This window comes from Falco punctatus (genome assembly GCF_963210335.1).
Source record: "Falco punctatus genome assembly, chromosome: 4".
Lineage (NCBI taxonomy): Eukaryota > Metazoa > Chordata > Aves > Falconiformes > Falconidae > Falco > Falco punctatus.
Window position 1 is genome coordinate 84,911,754 of NC_137583.1, and position 21,478 is coordinate 84,933,231.

At 38.6% G+C, this 21,478-nt stretch overlaps 1 protein-coding gene across 1 annotated transcript in view; it reads left to right on the plus strand.

Moving 5' to 3' along the window:
• Positions 1-116: 116 nt before the first annotated feature.
• STK17A (serine/threonine kinase 17a) overlaps positions 117-21,478 on the plus strand; it is a 28,403-nt gene continuing 7,041 nt past the window's right edge. Inside the window, exons 1-3 of the mRNA XM_080386092.1 lie at positions 117-432; positions 8,162-8,374; positions 15,472-15,616. Coding sequence (XP_080242218.1) covers positions 257-432; positions 8,162-8,374; positions 15,472-15,616 — 534 coding nt within the window. The 5' untranslated portion in view covers positions 117-256. The remainder of the gene's footprint in view (positions 433-8,161; positions 8,375-15,471; positions 15,617-21,478) is intronic.

Sequence of the window (21,478 nt, forward strand, 5' to 3'; positions counted from 1 at the left end):
GCCGCCCAACCGTCCCGCGGCGCCGTGCGCCGCCCCGCCCCTCGCCACCGCCCAGGTGAGGCGTTACAGGGGGCGGGGCGCCATCCCCGTCCCCTCCCCCTCCCCGCACCGCCCGCCTCGTGCTGCCCGCCGCGCTCCTCGAGCCGCGGCTGCCAGTTCCCCGCGGAGCCCGAGGGGAGCCCGGCCCGGCGAGAGGCAGGGCCGGAGCGGGGGGCAGGAGGACGTCCCTCCCGCCGAGAGCGAGAAGCCCCGCGCCATGAGCCCCGAGGAGAAGCCGCCGCCCAGCCGCTCCCGCGGTGACCGGCCGTCACCTCAGCCCGCTCCCGGGCGAGGCCGGCGGCGAGGCGGCTTCCTGACGGAGATCCGCACGCCTATCCGCACCGAGCCCTTCCAGGAGCGGTACAGCCTCAGCCCCGGCAGGGAGCTCGGCAGGTGGGCGCGCTGCGGGCGCTGTGAGGGAGGGGGGCGGCCGGCGCTGGAGGGGTGTCCCCGGGCGCCCCGGCCCGTTGTGTGTCCCTCGGTCCCCCCGCCGGCTCGACTCGCCCGAAGCGGCGGGTGCGGAGCGTGTGCGGAGCGTGTGCCCGCGGGGAGCCGGTGCCTTCCCCCTGCGCCGCCTCTCCTCTCCCGCTGCCCCGTGAGCGGCGGCCGCCGCGGCGTTGTCACCTGCTGCCCCGCTTGGGCGGGACGAGGTGGTCGCGGAAGGGGAGGGGAGCGGGGGTCACTGCCCCGTCGGTGCTTGGAGCCGCGGTTAGCGGCAGCCTTGGCCGGGCGCTGGGGGCCGCGGGCAGCGCGCCGTGCCCCGGCTGCGGCCCCTCCTGCCGGGCAAGGCGTCCCCCGCCCTGGGGGCTGCCTGGCAGGGCGCCGCTCTCCCGGGGAGCCGGTGTGGAGTCGCACTGCTCTAGCTTCCCAAAAGCTTCCCTTTTCAGATTTATTTTTTTCCTTGAGCTTTGTAAGCTGTGATACGGAGAGGAAAAACACGTCTAGAGGAGACTGGTAGCATATGCTTGGGAATAATGTAATGGTGGGACTCTTCAACGAATTGAAAAGCTGGTTAAAAAACTTGCTGTTATAAGTGATTCCACAGGTGAGGTTTAATCAGTGTATAATATCAACACCTGGCCAATCGCAAGCAAGGTTGGAGGCAGAAAGTCTCATTGTTATAAGGTTTTTGCATCTCAGGAACTACTTACATGGAATTTCAGCACCTCTAAACCAATATTTTTGTCTGAAATTCTGTCACTCTGTATAAAAAGAATGACAGTATTCCAACTCACAGTCATATCTGCTTTAAAGAGTATTCAAACAAAAAAAAAAAAGCTTAGATTAATTACCACAGTATATATGGCAAGGTACACTCTTTATTTTATGTTCTTTTGCAAGTTATGCTAGCTGGCTGCATAGTTTGGTTTATACAGCAGTAAAAGCAACCCCTTTGGAGCTAAAAAGGAGTTTCAAAGCAAATGTAGCTGCTGTAAGTAGCTCCCAACAAATTTTTAGGTTGCCTAGGAGTCAGCTTTATGCTCACTTGCTAACTCTGATGTACTAACAGAATGAAACCTGTTTAAACATAGTGGCCAAAAGCATTCATGTGGGAAGCAGATAGAAGAAACGTCCCATAAAGTGAGAAAGTTGGGGGTCTTTCAGCATGGTGTTACCACAATGTCCACGGCACAGAAACTGAAGCTAACTAAATGCAGGCTACAAACCAGCCTAAATTCTAAGCAGTGGTCAAGAAAAGGTGCAGGAGCAGCTACACCTGTGCTGGTTGTCCTGGTACCAGTGCTGCTCTGGTGTTTTCATTTGAAGATCAGGTGACTTTTCAGAAAAAAATCTGTAGTTCTGCCATGGAGTGAGACCTTTTAGAGCTGGGTGATATTAATTGGGCTAATTGGAAAATAGATCAGATGAAAGTTCCTTCTAACACACCAAAGTACAACTGAAACGATTAGCTTTGCACCGTGAACAAGAGCTAAGTACAGCAGCAAGTCTGCAGCTGGAACAAGTAAATCTCAGCATGAGTTTTTGTGTGGAGTCGTTTTTGAACAAAACTACACTCAAAAATGACCTTCACATGAAGGTTGTGATTTTGCACCTGTAGATGTGTTAAAATTAGTTAAGTGGCTGTTCTGTTTGCCTTGGTTTAATGCAACAGTTGCACATATTTTGGTTCAGGCTACCTTTTCCTCTCCTCAATTCACAAATTTTTCACTGTCTTCTCTCTTAGAATATAGAAATCTATACAATTTAATGTATGTGCTTTGGTTTTTATTCAGCAATTTTGAATGCTTTTTTACTACATTTTGATTTAAAAAGTGGATACTTCAGCTCAAGTACTCCCATTGAAGACAGTTTCTTGCTACCTCATTGTAAACAAAGCATAGGTGGTAAATGGAAAGTCTCTCTGCTGCTTGTAACTGTCTCTGTTTTATTGATAATGTATGCATAGCATATTTCACTTTTATGTGTTCATAAAATGTGTAAGTCTCTGCTTGTGGTTAGAGTTTATCTTTACAAAGGACTTGCACAAATTAGCACCCAGGTGTGACAAGTTTTTGACTCATATGAAAAGCACTCCTTGTGCATACAACATATTCTATTTTAATTCTAATTTGGTAGCTGGATTTGCTCACAAAAAATGTTTATATGCTCTGTATTCATCCCTCCATCCCATTTCCCAGAATTAAGGATAGAGGTTTTGAGAATAACAACGCTTACATGAATTGTGTTTAAAACTGACAGCGGGGAGAGAAAAGAAAGTAGATGTAGCACCCTTGCTGAGAGCAGGGCTGCTGCATGAGCTCAGCGGGTTCCTGTGCTCTTTGGCCTCCAGTCCAGTCAGTCAGCACATGTATGTTGAACTCGCCGTGGCACCTGGGGCCTCGGTCTTCTGTTCCCTTGTCACCTATATGTAGAGGAGGTGGGAAGAAGGGGGAAGATGGAAAATATTAATTAAGGCTTTGCAGTCATAGCAATTCAGGGAAGGGAGGTACCTACCGAGGCTGCTGCCCCTCATGGCATGTTAGGGAGCGAAAGTCCTGGGGGAAGCGTTGCTGACAGTCGCAGATGGGCAATGTCACTGGAGGGACTTGGGTGCAAACCCATAGGAAATCGGGCTTCGTCAGTTCTCATGGGGGAAAAAACTGCTTTGAGAATGTACAGCTTATGTGCTTCAAAAGGCTGCTGCCTTATTCAGTATGGTTGAACAGGCATTTGTAAGTCTATGGAAATACAGCTGCTAGGAAAAACAGGTTAATTTAGGAAAAGTGCCCAAAACTTGGTTGTAATGGCTACTCTGGAAAGGAAATTATTTTAAGTTGCTTCAAATGACATGGAAATGGTAGGGGTTTTAAATTAAATGGTCTAATAAATGAAATTTTGGGCCAGTCTTCACAGCCTTATTAATTTTACTGTCCCAAAATCAGAATATCCTCACACAGATCTTCATCACCGTGTTGTTTAAACTCAAACTCACCTCTGATAGATGTTTTGAGGGTGCCACTGCTCATCAGCTTGCTCAGCCTTCAGTGTCTAGACAGTGCTAGCTTGGAGTTAGGTTAGTTTGAAGTAGTGTAACCTTTGCAGAGGACAAGATGCTAACTCTTCTTCCCCTGACTATTTGCACTTAAGCCGTAACTGTACTGTAAAATGGGGAACAATGTATTTTATATTACCTGGAGCTTCTTTAAAAGAGTCTAGTGTAATTGTATTTAGTTGCTTTGCTCTTTTCCTCAACAAAAAACTCCTGACTGATTGCACACAAAATACCACTAGGCTAGTAGTTAAATCTCTTCAGCTCATTGATAGAGTATTGCACTTTTTTAATATAAAACAACCTATGTACATCATTTGTGTACAGAAAATAATACTCCTGATTCTAGAGCTCGCTTGCAGGAAGGCATAAATGACTGGCCTTTCTTCTCACTGGAAAGTAATAGTCACCTTAAAGGATTGCTCTAAATTCCCCCCTGCCCCCCTCCCCCAACTCTGGCATGAGCTTGATTTTCTTGGGTAGCTTTCAGTAACATGCACCTTAGTGGTACATGACACTTGTACAAATTTGTGCATCAGTAAGAATGCATATGCTGTCACACCTATGTCCTCAGCTGCTCTCTGCAGTACCACAGCTAGGGTAAAACAGTTGTAGAACTAAATAAAAGTGGAAAAGAGGTGAAAATGAAAAATTGTACGCAGGTGTTTCCACCTTTTGAGAAAAAAATTATGTGAATACATTATTCATGAACATCAGAAATGGAATCCCCAGACCTTGTTGTGGAAATCAAAAATTGTAGAGAAAATCCCCATACTTTAGAAAAAAAATATAAGTTATGTAATAAATTGCATATAGTTTTGTGGATCCCAGAAAAGTTTCCTGCACCTTATAAAAAGTAAATATCCTCACAGGAATAGCTATTATTCCTGCATTTGTTATAGTGACACTGTTTTATAGGTCACTTTAGAAATGATCATTAATGTAAGGTTAGTTCTCTGTTCTTCTGAGCTTATGACAACCAAAATTAACTGGTGTGACATAAAGGCTCCTGCTTATCCGATTTGACATTTGATTTGTGATTTGAGGCTTTTCCTTCATAATGTATGCCAGATGAAACAATGCTAATTCTGTTGGCAACCTGAAAAGATGACATTGAGCTGCTTTGTAATCAGATATGATTCATCTTAAATCATAATTCTTGAATGAGACTCTTGTGAGGACTGAGAACTACTTCTAGTTTCCTATTCACGTCTCCCTTCAAAGCATTTTTCTTTGTGTTGGGGTGACTGGTAGTTAGTTTTCAATTTTGGAAATACGCATTAAGTTTTTCCTCTCAAAATTGCTCCTCCTTCAACGCAGTGTCCTCACTCCTAGCTCTTCCCAGTACAGCTAAACTAGCAATGCTCTGATTAATACTATGTTCACTATTTAATAGATATTTGGTTTATAAGGAGTTCTGAAAAGCAAAGTGCATACTTCATAGGAAAGGTTTTTTATGTCTGCCTTATGTACTATTCTGTCTCTATCAAAAAGAAATTCTTTACAAATTTGTCTTTTGGCTTAACTATACAGTGGATGGTATCTTTGGATCTTAGCTCTGAAATTCTTAGATGTGAATCTGGATTGTTGCACAGTAATTAGCTCTCCTAGTAATAAACATAAGGTTTGTCAAGTCTGATCTTTTTGGGGATTATATAGAGAAAAGATGAGTTCTAACAAGCAGTACTTATAATAGCTCTAATTATAGGTATAACCATAAAGAATCTGGGCAGGATTCTTGGTCTTAAACAACTAAGAATTAGTATTTGTCAGCCGGCTGAACTCCCATGTAACCTGTCCTTTTAGTTACGTCACCTATCAGGCTTCTGGCCAGCTCAGCTAAACAGGACATGTGTGGCCACACACAGTGGTGGCTCTTGCTGTTTCTTGCTGCCCCGTGAATAGTTTTATTTACATAGTGACTAATGTACAATGAATTGGGAACATTGGTACTCATTAGGCTAATTAACTTGCTTCCAGATAGATTTTTGTGTATAATTCAAAATGACCCAGTGCTTCTTGAAAGCTGTATTATACAGATTTCAAACTTTCCTAAACTGCTTTCTTTAGGTCCTTCACTAGTGCTAGAATTAAAACCTTTTGACTCTGTGCTAAGGTGACATTCAAGCGGAAGGAAACTGTGCGTTCAGAGACTGTTTAAGGAAAACAGAAAAAGGCTGAACCCCAGGGTCTAGATTTTTGGTATAAAGGCTTAGTATCTACCAGGTATTAAAATAACTTGCTGTTAAAGGGCTTTTCTGTAAGTTTCTCGGTTTATTTTTCTCTCTTAAGCTTTTTCTTATCAGCATAGATGCTAGGTCTTTTTCTTCTGCTGTTTTTGGTTTTGGTGCTAGAACCTTCAGCAAGGATTTGAATACTTTTCATAAATGCAGAGCTTTATATTGTACACAAGTCATACAGATGCATGTCTTCGATTGGAATAACTTAATCCTTTTCACTGGCTACACAATGAGGGTTACTCTCTGTTGTGGTTAGGATTGTAATACTGGAGGGATGTTTATCCTTGTATCTGCAACACTAATGTCATAAGCTTGCTAGTAATCTACCTAAAAGAAACACTGTCCTTGCAATATTTTGAGGATCAGGAGTGTTATTAGCGTGTTCCCATGCTTCCTGATGAGCTGTCTCTGCTACACACATTATATCTTCAAACACAGTTTTTGATAGATGAGTACCAGGTGCCTAGCAGGTTGTTAACCTTTTAGGTGTCTTATTCCTCCTGTGGTGTGCTGTGGTAGCTCTGTATCAATTACCACATTTCATAGTGATCTTTTGACAACACCTTCTCAGTGCTACAAAATCGTGTAATGTTATTTTCATGTATTTGCAAAACTATAATTTGTCCTAATGTGTATATTAGTAGTTAAGAACTTTTGATGGTGGAACGGGTTCCCCAGAGAAGCTGTGGATGCCCCATCCCTGGAAGTGTTGTCCCTGCCCATGGCAGGGGCTTGGAAATAGTTGATCTTTAAGGTCCCTTCCAACCCAAACCATTCAATGATTCTCGCAAAAAAATGGATTCAAGACATTGAAAGCATATTCTGTTTGTCTGCCTTCATAGACATACAGGCTGTGCTCCGATTTAGTCTTAATACATGCTGTGCTGTAGATAATGTGTGCTTGTGCAAAATACGATTCCTAGAGGAACAGCTGTGGCTGTATCAGTGGTTACAAGTCCAATTATTTTAAGCGAGATTGCCTAGCAAATACCCGCTTTGTGGGTGCTTATTTGACTTAATTCATTTAGACTGGGTAATTTTGAAACAAATGCCTGTTAGAAGTGAGCTGGCTAGAACTTCTTTCAGCAGTTACATTTCATGGATAGCAGTCTGCCAATAGGTTTGGAGCTGTGAGAGTGAAAAATGGCATGAGCCGAATTAGTTAATTCTGGGAACTTCAGCTTGTAGATAGGAGAGGCAAAACCCATGTAATTGTATTCCAAACCAGATGAGGACTTTTGTTTTGGTTTGGGCAACCCCATAATAAGTTAAGAATCAAAATAAAGATCTCCAAGCTATTCCTGCAGCTTTATAAGAAAATTTTTACATGTAAATAAAAAAGATAGTTTTGATGAACTTTGTACCTGTATGATAAGAACTAAAAAAAGATTGCTGTACTTCAAAGTATGAGAATTGGTCATTGCATTAGGTGACAGATATTATAAACCTTTTCAGTCTAAAAGTCAGTACTTATGACTGGAGCAGAGTGGAGCAGGTGGTGTGGACTCTTGCAAGGAAGTTTAGAGCAGACACTTCAGTCCAAAATGCTGTGGGGGGAAGTCTTCTGACGTAAGCACTGCAGTGTGGTTTTAGCCAGGCTGCTGGCTTGGTGTAACTCATCAGTTGTGCATTTTGTCAGAAATGATGCTCATTAACGTGGGTTAAGCACAATGCTCCATTCTGCTCAGCGTGCATTTGTATTCACAGCATCATTGTCACAAAAAGTGTGTTAGGAAGCTTTATGTTGGTCAAGCTGCTTAATTATTTTTAAAATCATCCAAGTTCCTTGCTTATATAGTGAGACAAAGAGTAAGGGATTTTGAGAACTGTTAAACAGTCAGAAAACTTTGGCTATTATCATTTGAGACATGTAATGGTGAAAATACACAGCAGAGTCTGGCTATTGCATGGCAAATGGCGCAGGATTTTCAGCAGTTATTGACTAATAGTGCTGGTTGTTGTTGCCTTAAATCTGGTGGGATACTTTGGAAAACAGTAACTGGGTTATTGTGATGTAGTCATAGAAAGTTAGTCATAGTCATAAATGGTCTATTTGTACGCTTTGTTTTTGCCAGCTTTTTTAATGAGAGGTTTGAGGATACCTTAATCTTGCAAACTGGCACAGCTTGTTTATTATATATTTTTGAAATCCAGGTTCTTTCAATTGATAGCGTTTTATTCCTTTTTCACACAGTTTAAATTACATTGAGCTGTGCTGTTCTTTTAAGTGTAGGGATTATCACTCAGCAAGGCATCTTTCTAAATTTAGAACATATTTAAAATGTATCCATTAATAGTGATTTAGTTCGTTTCCTGAAATGTTAATTCATAAGGGCAATACTAAAGTTGTCACTAAGGGACTTAATTCTATTTTTAAATTCTTTAATTTCAGAGGAAAATTTGCAGTGGTGAAGAAGTGTATCCAGAAAGACACTGAAAAAGAGTTTGCAGCAAAATTCATGAGAAAAAGAAGAAAGGGCCAAGACTGTCGGATGGAAATAATCCACGAAATTGCAGTCCTTGAACTGGCACAATGCAACCTTTGGGTCATTAACTTGCACGAAGTTTATGAAACTGCAACAGAGATGATTCTAGTCCTGGAATAGTAAGTAGTAGTAATAATTCCTGAATAACCTTGTGCAATATTCGCTTAAAACTAATAATGTAAAAATACTGTGTATCAATATGAATAGTGTGAAAAGATTTTATTGCTTTCCTGTTAGACTTGCTTGAGTTCAAAAAGAATTGCTAAGAAAAGCAGTATTATAAGAAGTTACATGCAGTCTTTTAACTACTGCAGATTATAATAAATTTCTCCAATTATGTATTATCTTTCAAAACTGAACTCTAATTTACGTAGCTAAAAAAATTTTAGTGAAATATGGACTGTGTACACTCCCTACTTGTAAAAGCGGAAAGAAGAAGGGAGTATCTGTTCAAAAACTGAAGTTTATTTCATTGACGGTGACAAAGATAGGGTGAAATCTGGGGGTGTTTTACCAGTTATGAAAAAGTAATGTTTTTGTTAAAAAGAAACTATCAAAACCCCTATGACCTGCAATGAAAAACCCTCTAAATCATTATCTTTTGGGGGAAGAAAAAGTAGGAGGATTCAGACCTAGAATAGTTTTTCAAATGACGTTTAACTTGTGACTCTACATTTGTCTGCGTGGGTTTCCCCAGTTGAGTTTCTCCAGACAGGCATTTCTGCAGCTGTTGTGACTGTTCATCTAATACACTAGTGACTTAGATATTTGACATCTAGGTTCCAAGAGGCAGACAAATGCTTGTTGATGTTGAACTCTGTTAAGATCCTGTTTTAGCTGTATGGATTTAAAATAATTAGGAGGGGAAAAGTGAAGCTCAGTAGTTCAGAATTGACTTAACCTGTCTGCTAACATAAATCTAGTTTGTACCTTGCTTTTGGTAACAAAAAGAAATGGTGAGAAATCATGTGTCCCAATCTGATCTTGTTTAGAAATCAAAAAAACTGTTTTTAAAGCTCAGTGAAATGGAATGAGACACTGTCTGCTAAGGCAAACTTCCTTCTAGAATACATTTTTTCGTAAACATGATTGTGCCCTTATGGAATCCATGGTTTATGAAATATTCAAGTATCTGTTATACTGCGAAGGTGTGACAGCTTCTGGATTTTAACTGCTGTTACTGGAGACTTGTAAATACATGCTTTAAACGCTAGCAGCACAAACTTAACTACAATATAGTTTAGATTTCTGGATCCCATAGGGCTACAGGAGTGGTGGAATCCAAAGTTTGGTATGAGCAATGGGTTTTGTGATCATTTTAATGTAAAATTGCTAGTTTTCTATTAAAACTCAATTATCTTCCAATTGCAAAACATTTTAATCCAAAGTATTAACTAGGTTGTTAAGTAATTAACAACATTATTGTTTTTATATGCATCAAACAGTCATACCTTGCTCCAGATAAATAGCTGTGTGTTAGAGTTGTAGATTACAAAAACAGTCTTTCCCTGACTTCAGCAAACGTGTCTGGATGCTGCTTTAATGTCAGCATGTTCCAGAGACATGTTGCAACAAAACAGGTATGAATATTAGTAAATTTCTGACATTCTATATGCAGAGGATGAAAGAACATATCTAGACTGCAAGCTTCTCTAGGGCATTTCAGTTTCTATTAAGCTTGACGGTCTGTGTGGCAGATCTTTATCTTGGGAAGGAGAAAAACAATACCTAATTGTTGGCCACTGACTTTATCTGTTATGGTTTTCAAGCTTCTTGTCTTGATGTTGAATCTGTTACAAGGGGTGAAGGGGACACCTAGTGCTTTGCCTTCATGAAGAGAAATATTAATGTTACATGAAGGGTTGTCTCTCGAGCAGTATCAATTTTTGACAGAAAGCAAAATTGGCCGCTGTTGTTACTAAGTGCTGAGCAATGGGAAGCAATGAGCCATTACAGTGTTGGCTTCAGTATAGTATAGCAAAGTGATGGCTGCATCCACCCTGACAGCAGTCTCTGGCTTCTGTTTGTTGTTGCCAAGACCTCATACAGAGGCTTTAAGTAGGGGTTGAGGGGGCAAGTCTGATGGGGTAGTATGTAAAGCCTGAAATTAATCAGTGGGTCAGTCACATTTAGTCATGTTTCTAGATTTCAGTGAAAATGGAACAATTGAAAAAGAAAACCAGACTTTCACTGAAAAAAGTCAAGAGTGTCTAGGAAACCTGATGCATCAGATGTAACAGGAAAAAAGCAAATTTGGTAACTTTGGGTCTCAATACTTGCACGCAACCTACCTGGCTTTTTCCAATTTCTTTTGAAAGAAAGAGCAACAGAGCACCTCATGCTTAAGAACTGGTGGGTTTTGTAAGTATTCATCACCATATATTACGCATCTATGGAAGGGATAGTTTACATTAGTGGGTCATTAATGGTTCAGATATCACAGAAACCTGTATGTGTAACTTCAAAATCTCAGCTGCTAAGTTTTTTTTGTGAAGAGCTTCTGAACTGAATAATCACCTGCCGGGGTCTTGTGTAAGTAGTAAACTCTTGTTACACTTCCTTTAAAAAAAGAAAAAAAAAATTTCTTTATCATTTTGAAGACAGTGTTGGGTTTTATTTGGTATGCTGGATGCAGTGCTTTTTTCACCTACAGTTATTTGGGGCTGGATAATATTACTACTTGTATTGGACATTACTTAGTCCTACTTACTGGAGGTGTGACTGGTTAAAGTAGGAGTCTGCTGGAAGGAAACTATTTCATTTGGCATGGGATTCAACAGAGAACTGTAAGCAAAAAAACTGTAATCGGGAATAACTGCTGCTACAATATTTGCATCTTGTCTATTAGCAAAGTTATTTTAGATGGCAGTCTCAAATCTCAAAAACTAGGGGAAAACATCTCAAATGATACTAGTTCTTGTGTTTCATTGAGTTCTTAGGCTGTCTGATTGGAAAGGTTAAGGGAAAAAAGGGGAAAAAAAAAAGAAAAAACCAACCAAAAAAAAAACAAAAAACCCAACCACATTTGTCTGAGATCCAAGAACTTAAAAGAACAGTATCTACAACTTAATACATTTGGATGCTTCTCTTCCCCTCTGTCCTCTCATCAGATAGGGATTTACAGTTTTCTCAGGCTTTGGGGACATTGGTATGTTATAATAGCCTTACACCGGAAAAATTCTCAGTAAATTCACGTGTTTGCTTACTGTCTAATGGTATGCCTAGCCAAGGAAGGGGGGGTATGACTGTCAGCTGTAGTGAATGTGAATCTTTGGCGATAGTGTTACAACCACCTTGGTGTGATCTTCTTGTAATATAAGCTTTGTGTACAGAAAGCAAATAATTTCCTTTTATCTTCCAAATACAACCCTTTCAAGAAAGGCTTTTGACAGAGCATAAAGTTCAGGAAGAACAATTTTGGCCCTTGTAGACTATATATGGTCTCACTCAGCATTTGAAATCAAGTGTATTCTAGAACTTGTTGTCTATATGTCTGTATTCTGAGGATTTGTACTTCTGAGTCTTTCAGAAGACTGTCTTAATGTCTAATCCATTAAAGCTGGGGTAATGTTTAGTTTTTTCAGATGCACTGAAATAGATTTGTTCAGTCTTTTTCTAATTATATGCTAAGTGACTGTGTTAGTATTGGAAAGAAGTCGGATGCTGAATTCCATACAGTGCATTGTTAAGATATGTTTCCAGGAAGATAAGCAGTTTCCGTTGAATTTAAAGACAACATAATTTTAACGAAGTGTAATGCTCCAGATTGTGAAATGGTCCATTTATGCTGATCAAGAGTAATAAAACATTAGTGTGCTTTTCACTTGAAACTATAGAGAAGTTAACGGCACAACAGTACTTTCATAAACAAATCAAAATAGCTAAGTAATTCTGGTTGCCAGAACTGTCAAGTTTGGAAAGAATTCTTATGTCTTGCTTTTTTTTTTTTGTACACTAAGGGAGCGTGTACCAGAGAAATAAGGCATTCTAAGTAACACTGGATTTTAAAACTCTTGTGCTCTTAAATATTTCCTTATCCTTTTCCCCCACCCCCCTGGTTTAAGATGGCTTGTTTTCATAACTACTTTCATGTCTTAAGGACAATTTTTTTTTTTTTTTTTGGCCCCTAGGAACATTTTCGGTGGAGTTGGGTAGGGGTGCCCAGTGGTTGGCAAAGTTATTTCCTAACAACCGTTAGAAAAGCTACAGCTTAATGGAAGATGCGTTCTTAAAGGCAAAATAGGCAAATGTTATAAACACCAGAGAACTCCTGGTCTGCGTATATATAGAAATCATAGCAATGACATGCCCGTAATACTTTCCTAGCAGGTATTCTAATCCCTTCTGTGTCTTCATTAGTTGGATTTTTTTTTTTCCCCTGAACTATAGCTAGGGAATACAAAATAAGAGTTGAAAGTGTTGTTAAGGAGCTTGGCAAAATTTGGCGTAGGTGTGCAGGAGAATCTTTTTGGAGTTCACTTTGACATTGTACTTCCAACCACATGTGACTGGGTTGGCTCACAGGTAGTGTTCTGTTTTGCTTTTAGGGAATCAGTTAAGCTCACTGCCTGGCAACAATACATGAAATGATCTTGCAGTAACAAATTTCCCTGTGTTCTTATAAAGGGTTGCTCGTTACTTGTTTGAATGTGGTAATTTTGGGGTAGGATGAATTGTGTGGAAGAAATTGTTCTATGCATCCTATAGAGCAAAAAACAAAACATTGTATGTGAAACCACCTTTCCATATGAAACTGTTTTGTAAAGGTAAGAATTTGTCTGTGATAGCTGGGAAGGGCTATATTTCATAAGTCATGAAGTGGGTGTGCATGTAAGGGCTGCATTTGCTTGTTTCACTCTTAAAAATGCTGATGAACCTAAACATCTTCAGAAGTACTGGGAAGTACTTAAATACCTTTCTTTAAAAAAAATAAGTTCTCTGGATCGAGGGTTTTCTACTCTCATATGGTAGTGCTGTCTCTTGATTTCCGTGATGGACATTGTCTGCTTCAACTTTTGTTGCCTTGACTTTTAACACATTTAATTCAAAGTTCTTTAAGTGCAGTATTAAAATTCTAGGTAGTTTACATTTTAGCTTGGTGCCTACTTCAATCTTAATTTGTTTATTAGTGTAACTTCATTGTAACAGTTATCTACCATATAGCAAACAGGACCCCCTTTGCTGATTTTATTTTTTTCAGTTGGGTCTATTAAAAATAAAGTATGATCCCTTACCCAGAACAGTAGGTTTGGGGTATAAATCCTATTTCACAAAATTAAATAGCAGTATTGGTTTGCTTATTTTCAGTGGTAGACCTATACCAGCAAAATCCCAGGGTTGTTGCAAATACAGTGTGTTAGTAATTTTGGTAGTAGATCTTATCACTGTATGTGCATTATAATTCACTGCTACAAGGAATTAAATCATTCTTCCAAGTAATGTATAATGACATTCTTAAAGCAGAAAGTTTAATTTATTGACTACAGTATGTTTTTCTGTCCCTATTTTGAAGATCCAATTGATGTTGCTTTTTAAAGAAATTTGGTTTAGAATATTAAAATACACTAGCCCATGTCCATTTTTTAAATGTCATTAATATCTGAATCCTGTTCAAAGCTGAAATATTACTAACATTTTTCTTGAATTTAAAGAAATTCAATGCTGAAGAAAGATGTGATGGTGTCAGGCCCATGCAGTTTTTCTAGAGGAATTAAAGTAGTAATGCTCCTTTGAAAAGCTCATTTTATTCTTGAGCTCTATCATCTTTGATACAAAGTAAAGAAATAATTATTTAAAGGAATTTTCTTTTTTAAATAGAATATCTTAGTTTAATAAATCAAATTGTACTGCTGTGCCAGTTAACCAGCATATAGAACATAAACATAAAACACTTTCAAAAAAATTTAAGATGTAGCCTGCTTAAATTCTTTTTTCTTGTAAGACAATTTGCAGGGAGAATTTTAAATAACAGTAATATCTGGGAAGGCAAAAAACCTTTTTTATAATTGAAGCATTTTAAGGTACTAGGACTGTAGCAGCAATTTCGATATAGACAAAATGAAAATTTGAGTATATGTAGGTGTTTTTTTCTGTGGGTACATAATCAAAATGCACCATTTTTGCAGAACTGTCATTTGCTACTATGTTAGTATTGAATATGTCTCTGTCTTCTGGATTGCCTAGGTAATATAATTTATTAGAAAAGAGCAAGCCAAGGCAGAGTAAATGGCTATACATCAATAAAGATTAACACTTGTGCAAAGTCATGTTTGGCATGTCCCAGCTTGGGGTAACTGGAGAAGATGCTATCCTCATGGATTTCACCAGCTTTCACTAAGGGATGATTATAGAATTTCATTCAGAACAAGCATGTATATGTTGATTTCACAGTGGTAATTCAACAATCCATATGCAAAATGGCCCCATGCTAATGTTCTTATGTCCGTTCTTGTTTTAAGATGGAGCTTCTGCTCTGCTTATTTTATTTTTGATGCTACCTGTTTTAAAACTATTTTAGTTCTCTGGAGTCATTGCTATACAGAGAAAGTACTGCAAATGCCTTCAGAGTACTAAAAACATTAATTCATCTCTATTTTTATATTTTTTGCTACTTTGTTTTTTTTAACATGTAAACAAACTATAAGGAAGCAAGTTGAGGGCTAAAATTTTCAAGAACATTTTTTGATGAAAACCATTTAGAAAATTAATGCATCCCTGTATACTTGAGACTTCACAAAAAAAAAAATCAATTATAGGCTTTACATTTAGTCTTTTGAGTGTATGCAAAGTGGTTTGAGGAGGGTTGGGGGCGGAGCTGTTTTGCTTTGTGTTTACAAAGACTTACCTTGGCCAAATATCCATATAATTTCATAGGAATGGCAAAAGGCATGTCTTTCATGTAAGCACAGCCCTTAAACAAATGTGGCATTCATCTTAAAGCAATGTCAGTAGTGTTTCCAAAACAGTCCCCAAAATTTCTGTACTATTCATATTCTCTAAGCTAAATGACTAAGATCTTTGCTTCTCTCCAAAGCTGCTACGCTGCAGAGAAGTCTTCCTAGGCTGTAAAAGCTTACCAAATGTTCAGTGACTGAAAATACCGCTATTGGATGCTACCACCTGCTGATCTTGCTTACGCTGAATGAAATAGGGCAAGTAGAACAAAATGGGTGCTAAACTTGGTCTTCAAAATAATCAAATTCATATTGTTCCATAGTGCTGCTGGAGGTGAAATCTTTGACCAGTGTGTGGCTGAAAGAGAGGAAGCCTTCAAAGAGAAAGATATTAAACGGCTTATGAAGCAGATCTTGGAAGGAGTTTCATTCTTGCACAGAAACAACGTGGTTCATCTTGACTTAAAGGTAAGATTGTTGCTGTATTATTATTATTTTTATTCATATCTGCTGACTTTATTTTTGGTTGTATGTCATAGTAATGCTTATTTGTAAATAATACAATTTTTACCTAGATGCTCCTCAAACAATAAAATTCACCCTTTGTGATGCAGTAGGCACCAGGGTTGCAAGCCTTTTGGGGGAGTTTCTTTGATTATGTCAAATATAAATGTCATTTGATTAAAAGAAATTTAATTAATTCAGAAGTGATTTTGCATCACACCTTAAAGTGCGACTGAGTGCTTTGGGGTAAGACCTGATTCATTTTTAAAGTGCATTAAAAATGTCTGGGTATTATATGGAATTAGGTTTGGGTTTTGTACTGTCTTGAGGTTTAATGAAGCAGAGGGATGGAAGGAGCCACTAGTAGTATAAAGTGTAATGTTTCAGATTGTAATGTTCATACAGGACTGGTAAACAGTATATTAATGTGTTAAATACATTTTATAACACTTCAGTATGTTTTTTAAATTACTGTAAAACTTTATTTAAATGTTTGTCATTTACTGCCAAACAGTCGGGCAACACCCTATTGATCATAAATTATCATGATTTACTGGAGTAAATTATTTTTTTCTTACCAGAGAAAGTTTTTAAGAGAAAAGTACAGTTGTTATCATATGAAATCCAGAGTATTGCTCATGGTTAAGAAGGGAGTTGTAACAGGAATCCAGAAAACTGACCACTTCCATTGGCAGCAAGCTGCAGTTATTTTTCTTTAGCTTCCATCCTTATGTTCGTATGGAAGATGCAGTTTTGTCTCATTTTGAGGTTGAACTACATTATTACTAAGCAATGCAGTATAAAACGTATTTGCATTAAAATTTTCAATTCTTTTTAGGTATCCAATTGCCATATTTACTACGCTCGCAGTAAGCTGCTACGTGTTTGTTCTGTTGCTGAGATCCTTACTTCTACTTAATTGCATTTTGGCAGTATTACAAAGCTACCAGTAGATTCCCATATCAAGCTGTACATACTTAGTAGATTAGCACATCATGAACCATTTGCATCAGCTAAAGCAGATGATGCGTAATATTTGCACACAAATATGTCACCTGCCTGGTTTTCCAACCATTTATTCAAATTATCTGTGGAAGCCTTTGAAACTTTATGTAGCCCATTGATTTAGTCATACACATAGACTGTTAATAATTGAACTAAAATAAATAATGGAAAATTTTTAGCAAGTGATGTGAGAACAAGTGTTCAGAAGGACCGAAAATGAGCAGTTAAATTCCTTAAAATTCCGGTATGCTTACAGAGGATACTCAGTGTCTGTACTGTGGTTGACCATTGAATTTCCTTGAAGCAAAGTGTGTAAAATAAATACATGTCTTTTTGTGGACAGTATATATTTATACATGTGTTTGTAGTTAAAGCTGTAGTGTTCCTTAGCACTATAAGCTCGTTATCTGTAATCAGAAATGCATTGTACTTTATTTGACTGCAGTACTTAAAGGCAACAGTAGACAGGTTATTGATTACAGCTTGTGGACAGGTACCTTTTTCAGAGTTCAGAAAAAGCTTACTTAGAAACTTTCCAACTGATCAGAAAACTTGTTATAAAACTGAACATATCCAGTTCTGACTGGAAGATTCAGCATTGCTTTGCTGGCTTATATAGAAGTTAATTAGCAGAGCAAGTTGTCTAGTGTTTAATATGTTTATACATTAATGCAGTGTGTTTTTGAAAAGTGGATTTTAATGAGTCCTGATTACAGTGTGATTACTTTCATGATATATAAGACCATCGGTCTTTTGCAAAAGAAGGTTTAGGGAAGTCTTTGGTTTATTGATGTTTATAAAGATGATGGGAACTGTAGTATTAAAATGCATGACTTGAGAAGATTGATTGACCCACGTGCCTTGTCAGACTATAAAAAGGTACATTTTCCAAGGAACTCAAAAATTGAAGTTGGGTGCTGGTTTTGGCTGTGTGTTTATTAACCCATTGGCCTCAAACAGTCTTCTATTGTGTAGTATGGCTCATGCTGCTTTACCTAGTGGCTCACAACACAGTGGAATTTACTAGATACTTGGTTTTGTGGTGACATTTGGAAGATATTTGCAAAGTGTGCTGTGTTAAGCAAGGTGTTTGCCAATATCAGAAAGCTTTCAAATTCTTGCTAAGATGTTTTTCTTGTGCTATTAACCAAAAGTTTCACCTTTGGGTGTCTAAAGGTTTCATTTTCATTTGTCTGGTACCAATACCTTTGGAAAGGTCCATCCAGTTTTTCGTATGTTCCATCCAATTTTCAAAAAAAGTCTGGCTCTATGCCTAGAATAATTTAAGTCAAAATGGTTGCCAGTATGTGATTGTCACCTTGTTGTAGATTATTTATAAACCTAATTGACCACAGCTATGACACTGACAGCTACCTTGCTTAACTTCTGTCTGCCCCCTTAACAGATACAAGATTTTTCCTGTGAGACTAAACGCTGCGGGAAAAATTGGGTATTTTGATGTGGGTGAGCAAGGTTGCCACCTGATAATTTCTTTCCAAAAGCATGATTCTCCTGAAAGCTGGTTGAAATATGGCTTGTTTTAATAGCACAATACAGTCATGTAATCCAGTTTTGACTTGGAGAAAGCAAATATAATGCTACTGAGTGCAAATTAAGTATCATTTGGCAGTATTGTGTTGATGCTATTTAATTTGCAGATTGCAGTCAGGAGTCTTTCATCTCTACTTAGTGGTGTATGAAAGCTGCAGAGTAAGGGAAGACTCCTTTCCCTGTGTTTTCATTTGCTGTTTGGCTCGATCTTGAATTGGTGTTTGGTAAAAGCTTAAAGTAGTTGGGAATGGAAGAGAATTTTAAAAGGTGTGGGGGCTGAGGAAGGGCTAGCTGCCTGTTGTCTACAGCAGAGGTAGGTAAAGATCCTTACATGGCCCTGGGGTCTGGGAGAATGGCTGCCACAAGCAGCAGTCTCATAGTATGGTGATCCAACAGACAGCTTTGCCCTTATTCTGTATCATTTTCAAGATACTGTGCTCAGTGAGGGCAACTAGCGAACCATTATTTGATTAAAATTGTTTTGGATGTCATTTTACACCAATATTCTGAAAGCAAACTAACACAATTGCAAAAGAAGCGGCCTGTTACAAGAACATTACAGATTGATATTCTCCACTGAGCTTTACAGGTGGATTAAGGTGGAATGTTTATTGCACAGATATGTATTAGTAATAGAAGTGTAGTATTCCTTCTCTAAAGCAACACTCAGGAAACTTAAGAAAAGAGTGAAAATTAAAATACCATTTTTTCAAGGCAAAAGAACAGTTTAATCTGGAGTTCAAACCTTTACAGCAATTAGAGCAAAGCAGTTTGTTAATAGGCAGGTATAGAGTATCCAGGTTCTGCAGAACTTCTTAATGTATAGGACGTGCATTGCATATTTGGGGGGATAGTGTGATACCAATCTGTCATGTCTGTTCTCTTAGTGACTGTAGCTTTTTTCCCACTTGCATTGACCGAAAAAAACCGACCCCCAAGAAAACTCTGTTCTTGCATTTCAATTTCTTAAAGATACGGGAGTCCTTTCACTTGTTTTAGGGCAGACTGATCAGCCTAGTTTAGTATCTTTACAAACAATATAGCTAGGGTATCCCAGCTAGCCAGTTTTTCCTGTTTCCACCCATTATTCCTTGGATAATTCCTGTCTTTTCTTCTAGGCATGTGATTTTTTTGCAGTATTATAAATTAGATACCTAACTTCATTAATGTTGCAGGTTAAGGTGAGGCATTGATTAGTTTAAAAACATGAGCTTTATTATGTTCCTCAGTCATAGTCTTCTTAAAACCAACTAAAGATATGAGCAATATTAGGGCCAAAGCCTTGTAGAAACTGCTGGAATAATGATTCCAAAACCTGTTGGCAAGGTAGAGTTGAAGGGTATCCTATATTATTAAGTACACTTGTAACAAACAATTTGTGTGACTTGCAGAATAAATTTCCAAATGAGACCAGATCTTTGTACGCATTGCCTTAGTTTGGCCGTTGCACTGATGTTTGTAGTGTCAAGAAAGCTATGGCCTTCGTGTGGTGGTAGTTTAGTCCAATTTGAGTGAAAAAATGTAACACTGGTTAATATTTGCAATGTATAAATTATGCTTTTCAGTGCTGTTAATCTTAACATGATGATACGGGTACAACCAACGTATCAAATTCCTAAAACCTAAATTTCTGCTTCTTGGCAGCATGCCTGGAAAATACAACTTTTTGTCCTGTTTCTATATGCTTTCCCAAAGTACCCGTTCCTGCCTGTACTGACTATGGCAGTGGCTAGACTCGTGTGGCCACACCATGTGGCTTCTGTGCACATACCAATCCTGCAGCAAAGTGCATCCATTCAGATCGCCCGTTTAGGCAAGGATTTTTTTGTGTGTTTTTTCTTCAGTGCACAACATAGGATCTAAATCGGAATGATTAAGCCTTACTGCGGTAGAGGGGGAGGTTTTCCAATGTTGCCATTTCACAGCTTTCATCAGCCATTTCATTACTGCTTGATGGTAAGAGTGAAAGGCCCTTTTCGGAACAGCTACCAGAAGAGCCTTTGGCCTGCATCTCTCTTGCCATTGTGGGCTCATCAGCATTAGGCAAACCTAGATGGATTATAGCAGAAGAAAAACAAAAGAGAAACAGCATTACAGATGTGGGAAAATGACCTTCCTTTTCTTAAAGCTTTAGAGTAATTGTGTTGAGCTGAAAGCTATGGTAAGTTCAAAGCTATGGCTTCTTTAAGGTTTCATGCTGGTGTTTAGACTGTCACCTCACATGAACCCCATAATGATTCCTTAAAAGAAGAAAACAACTGTTATTTTGTTATGAATTGATTTAGGGTTATGACTCAATTCATACTGTAGACAGGTGGGTGGGTTTTTTTTCTGCATAGGTGTGTTTTGAGTAATAGGATTGTTTTTAAAAAAGACAATAAAAACCTCTTCTGGCAACTACATTATCTACCAAAATGTTATAAAACAGAGCTTAACAAAACAAAACCTTTATATTAAAGACTTCTCTCCATTTAAATATAGAGAACAAATGTTTTTCTCATACTTTCGATTTGGCTCCTCAGTAACTAAATTTCCCACTGGGAAGAACATCTGAGAGGCTAATTAGGGAGACATGGTCAGCTTTTTTGGAAGTTTGCTTTTCTAATACAAATACAGAATTAAAAATGTGAACTATAAAGCATATGGTAATGCGCAGCTCCAAAAGCCTGTCCACCAGATTCCAGTTTGTAAGCAAAAAGAAAAAAAACCCAAAGCTCTTATTAACACATGGATTTACAAACAGAAAATAGATTGACAACATCATGGAGTGAGTTTGAAATACCATGGCTTAGCTTTGCAGGAATGAAAGAACTTGACTATGTTTAGGTCTCACAGCAAGGAGAACTGGCTCAAGATTTTTAAAATGTTCTTGCAGAGTTTTATTTCTGTGCTCAAAAGCAAGGCTTTTCATGTGAAAGCATGCCTTTGCCTTCATCACTGACTAGGGATGAGGAGAGAATGGCGCAGGGGTTGGTGAGAAGGTATAAATGTTGGTGGTAATCCAGTTGAGATTATCAGTCAGTGGTTGCTTTGGTGTTCTTACTCTTTTGCCCTCCTCCCTTTTCAACCACCCCTGGTGCAAGATGATCCAGGTTCCCAATAAATAAAGGCTTGTTCGCTTTTGTGAAACCTGTGCTCACCAGGGGCATGAACACAGTGTCAACTGTCAGTGTTACCATTCAGAGAAGTTAATGATAGAGTCCAATGTGATCATTGGCCTGGGGGCAGGGAGGGTCACACCTTTATTTTTTGGCAAGGATATGCTTCAGT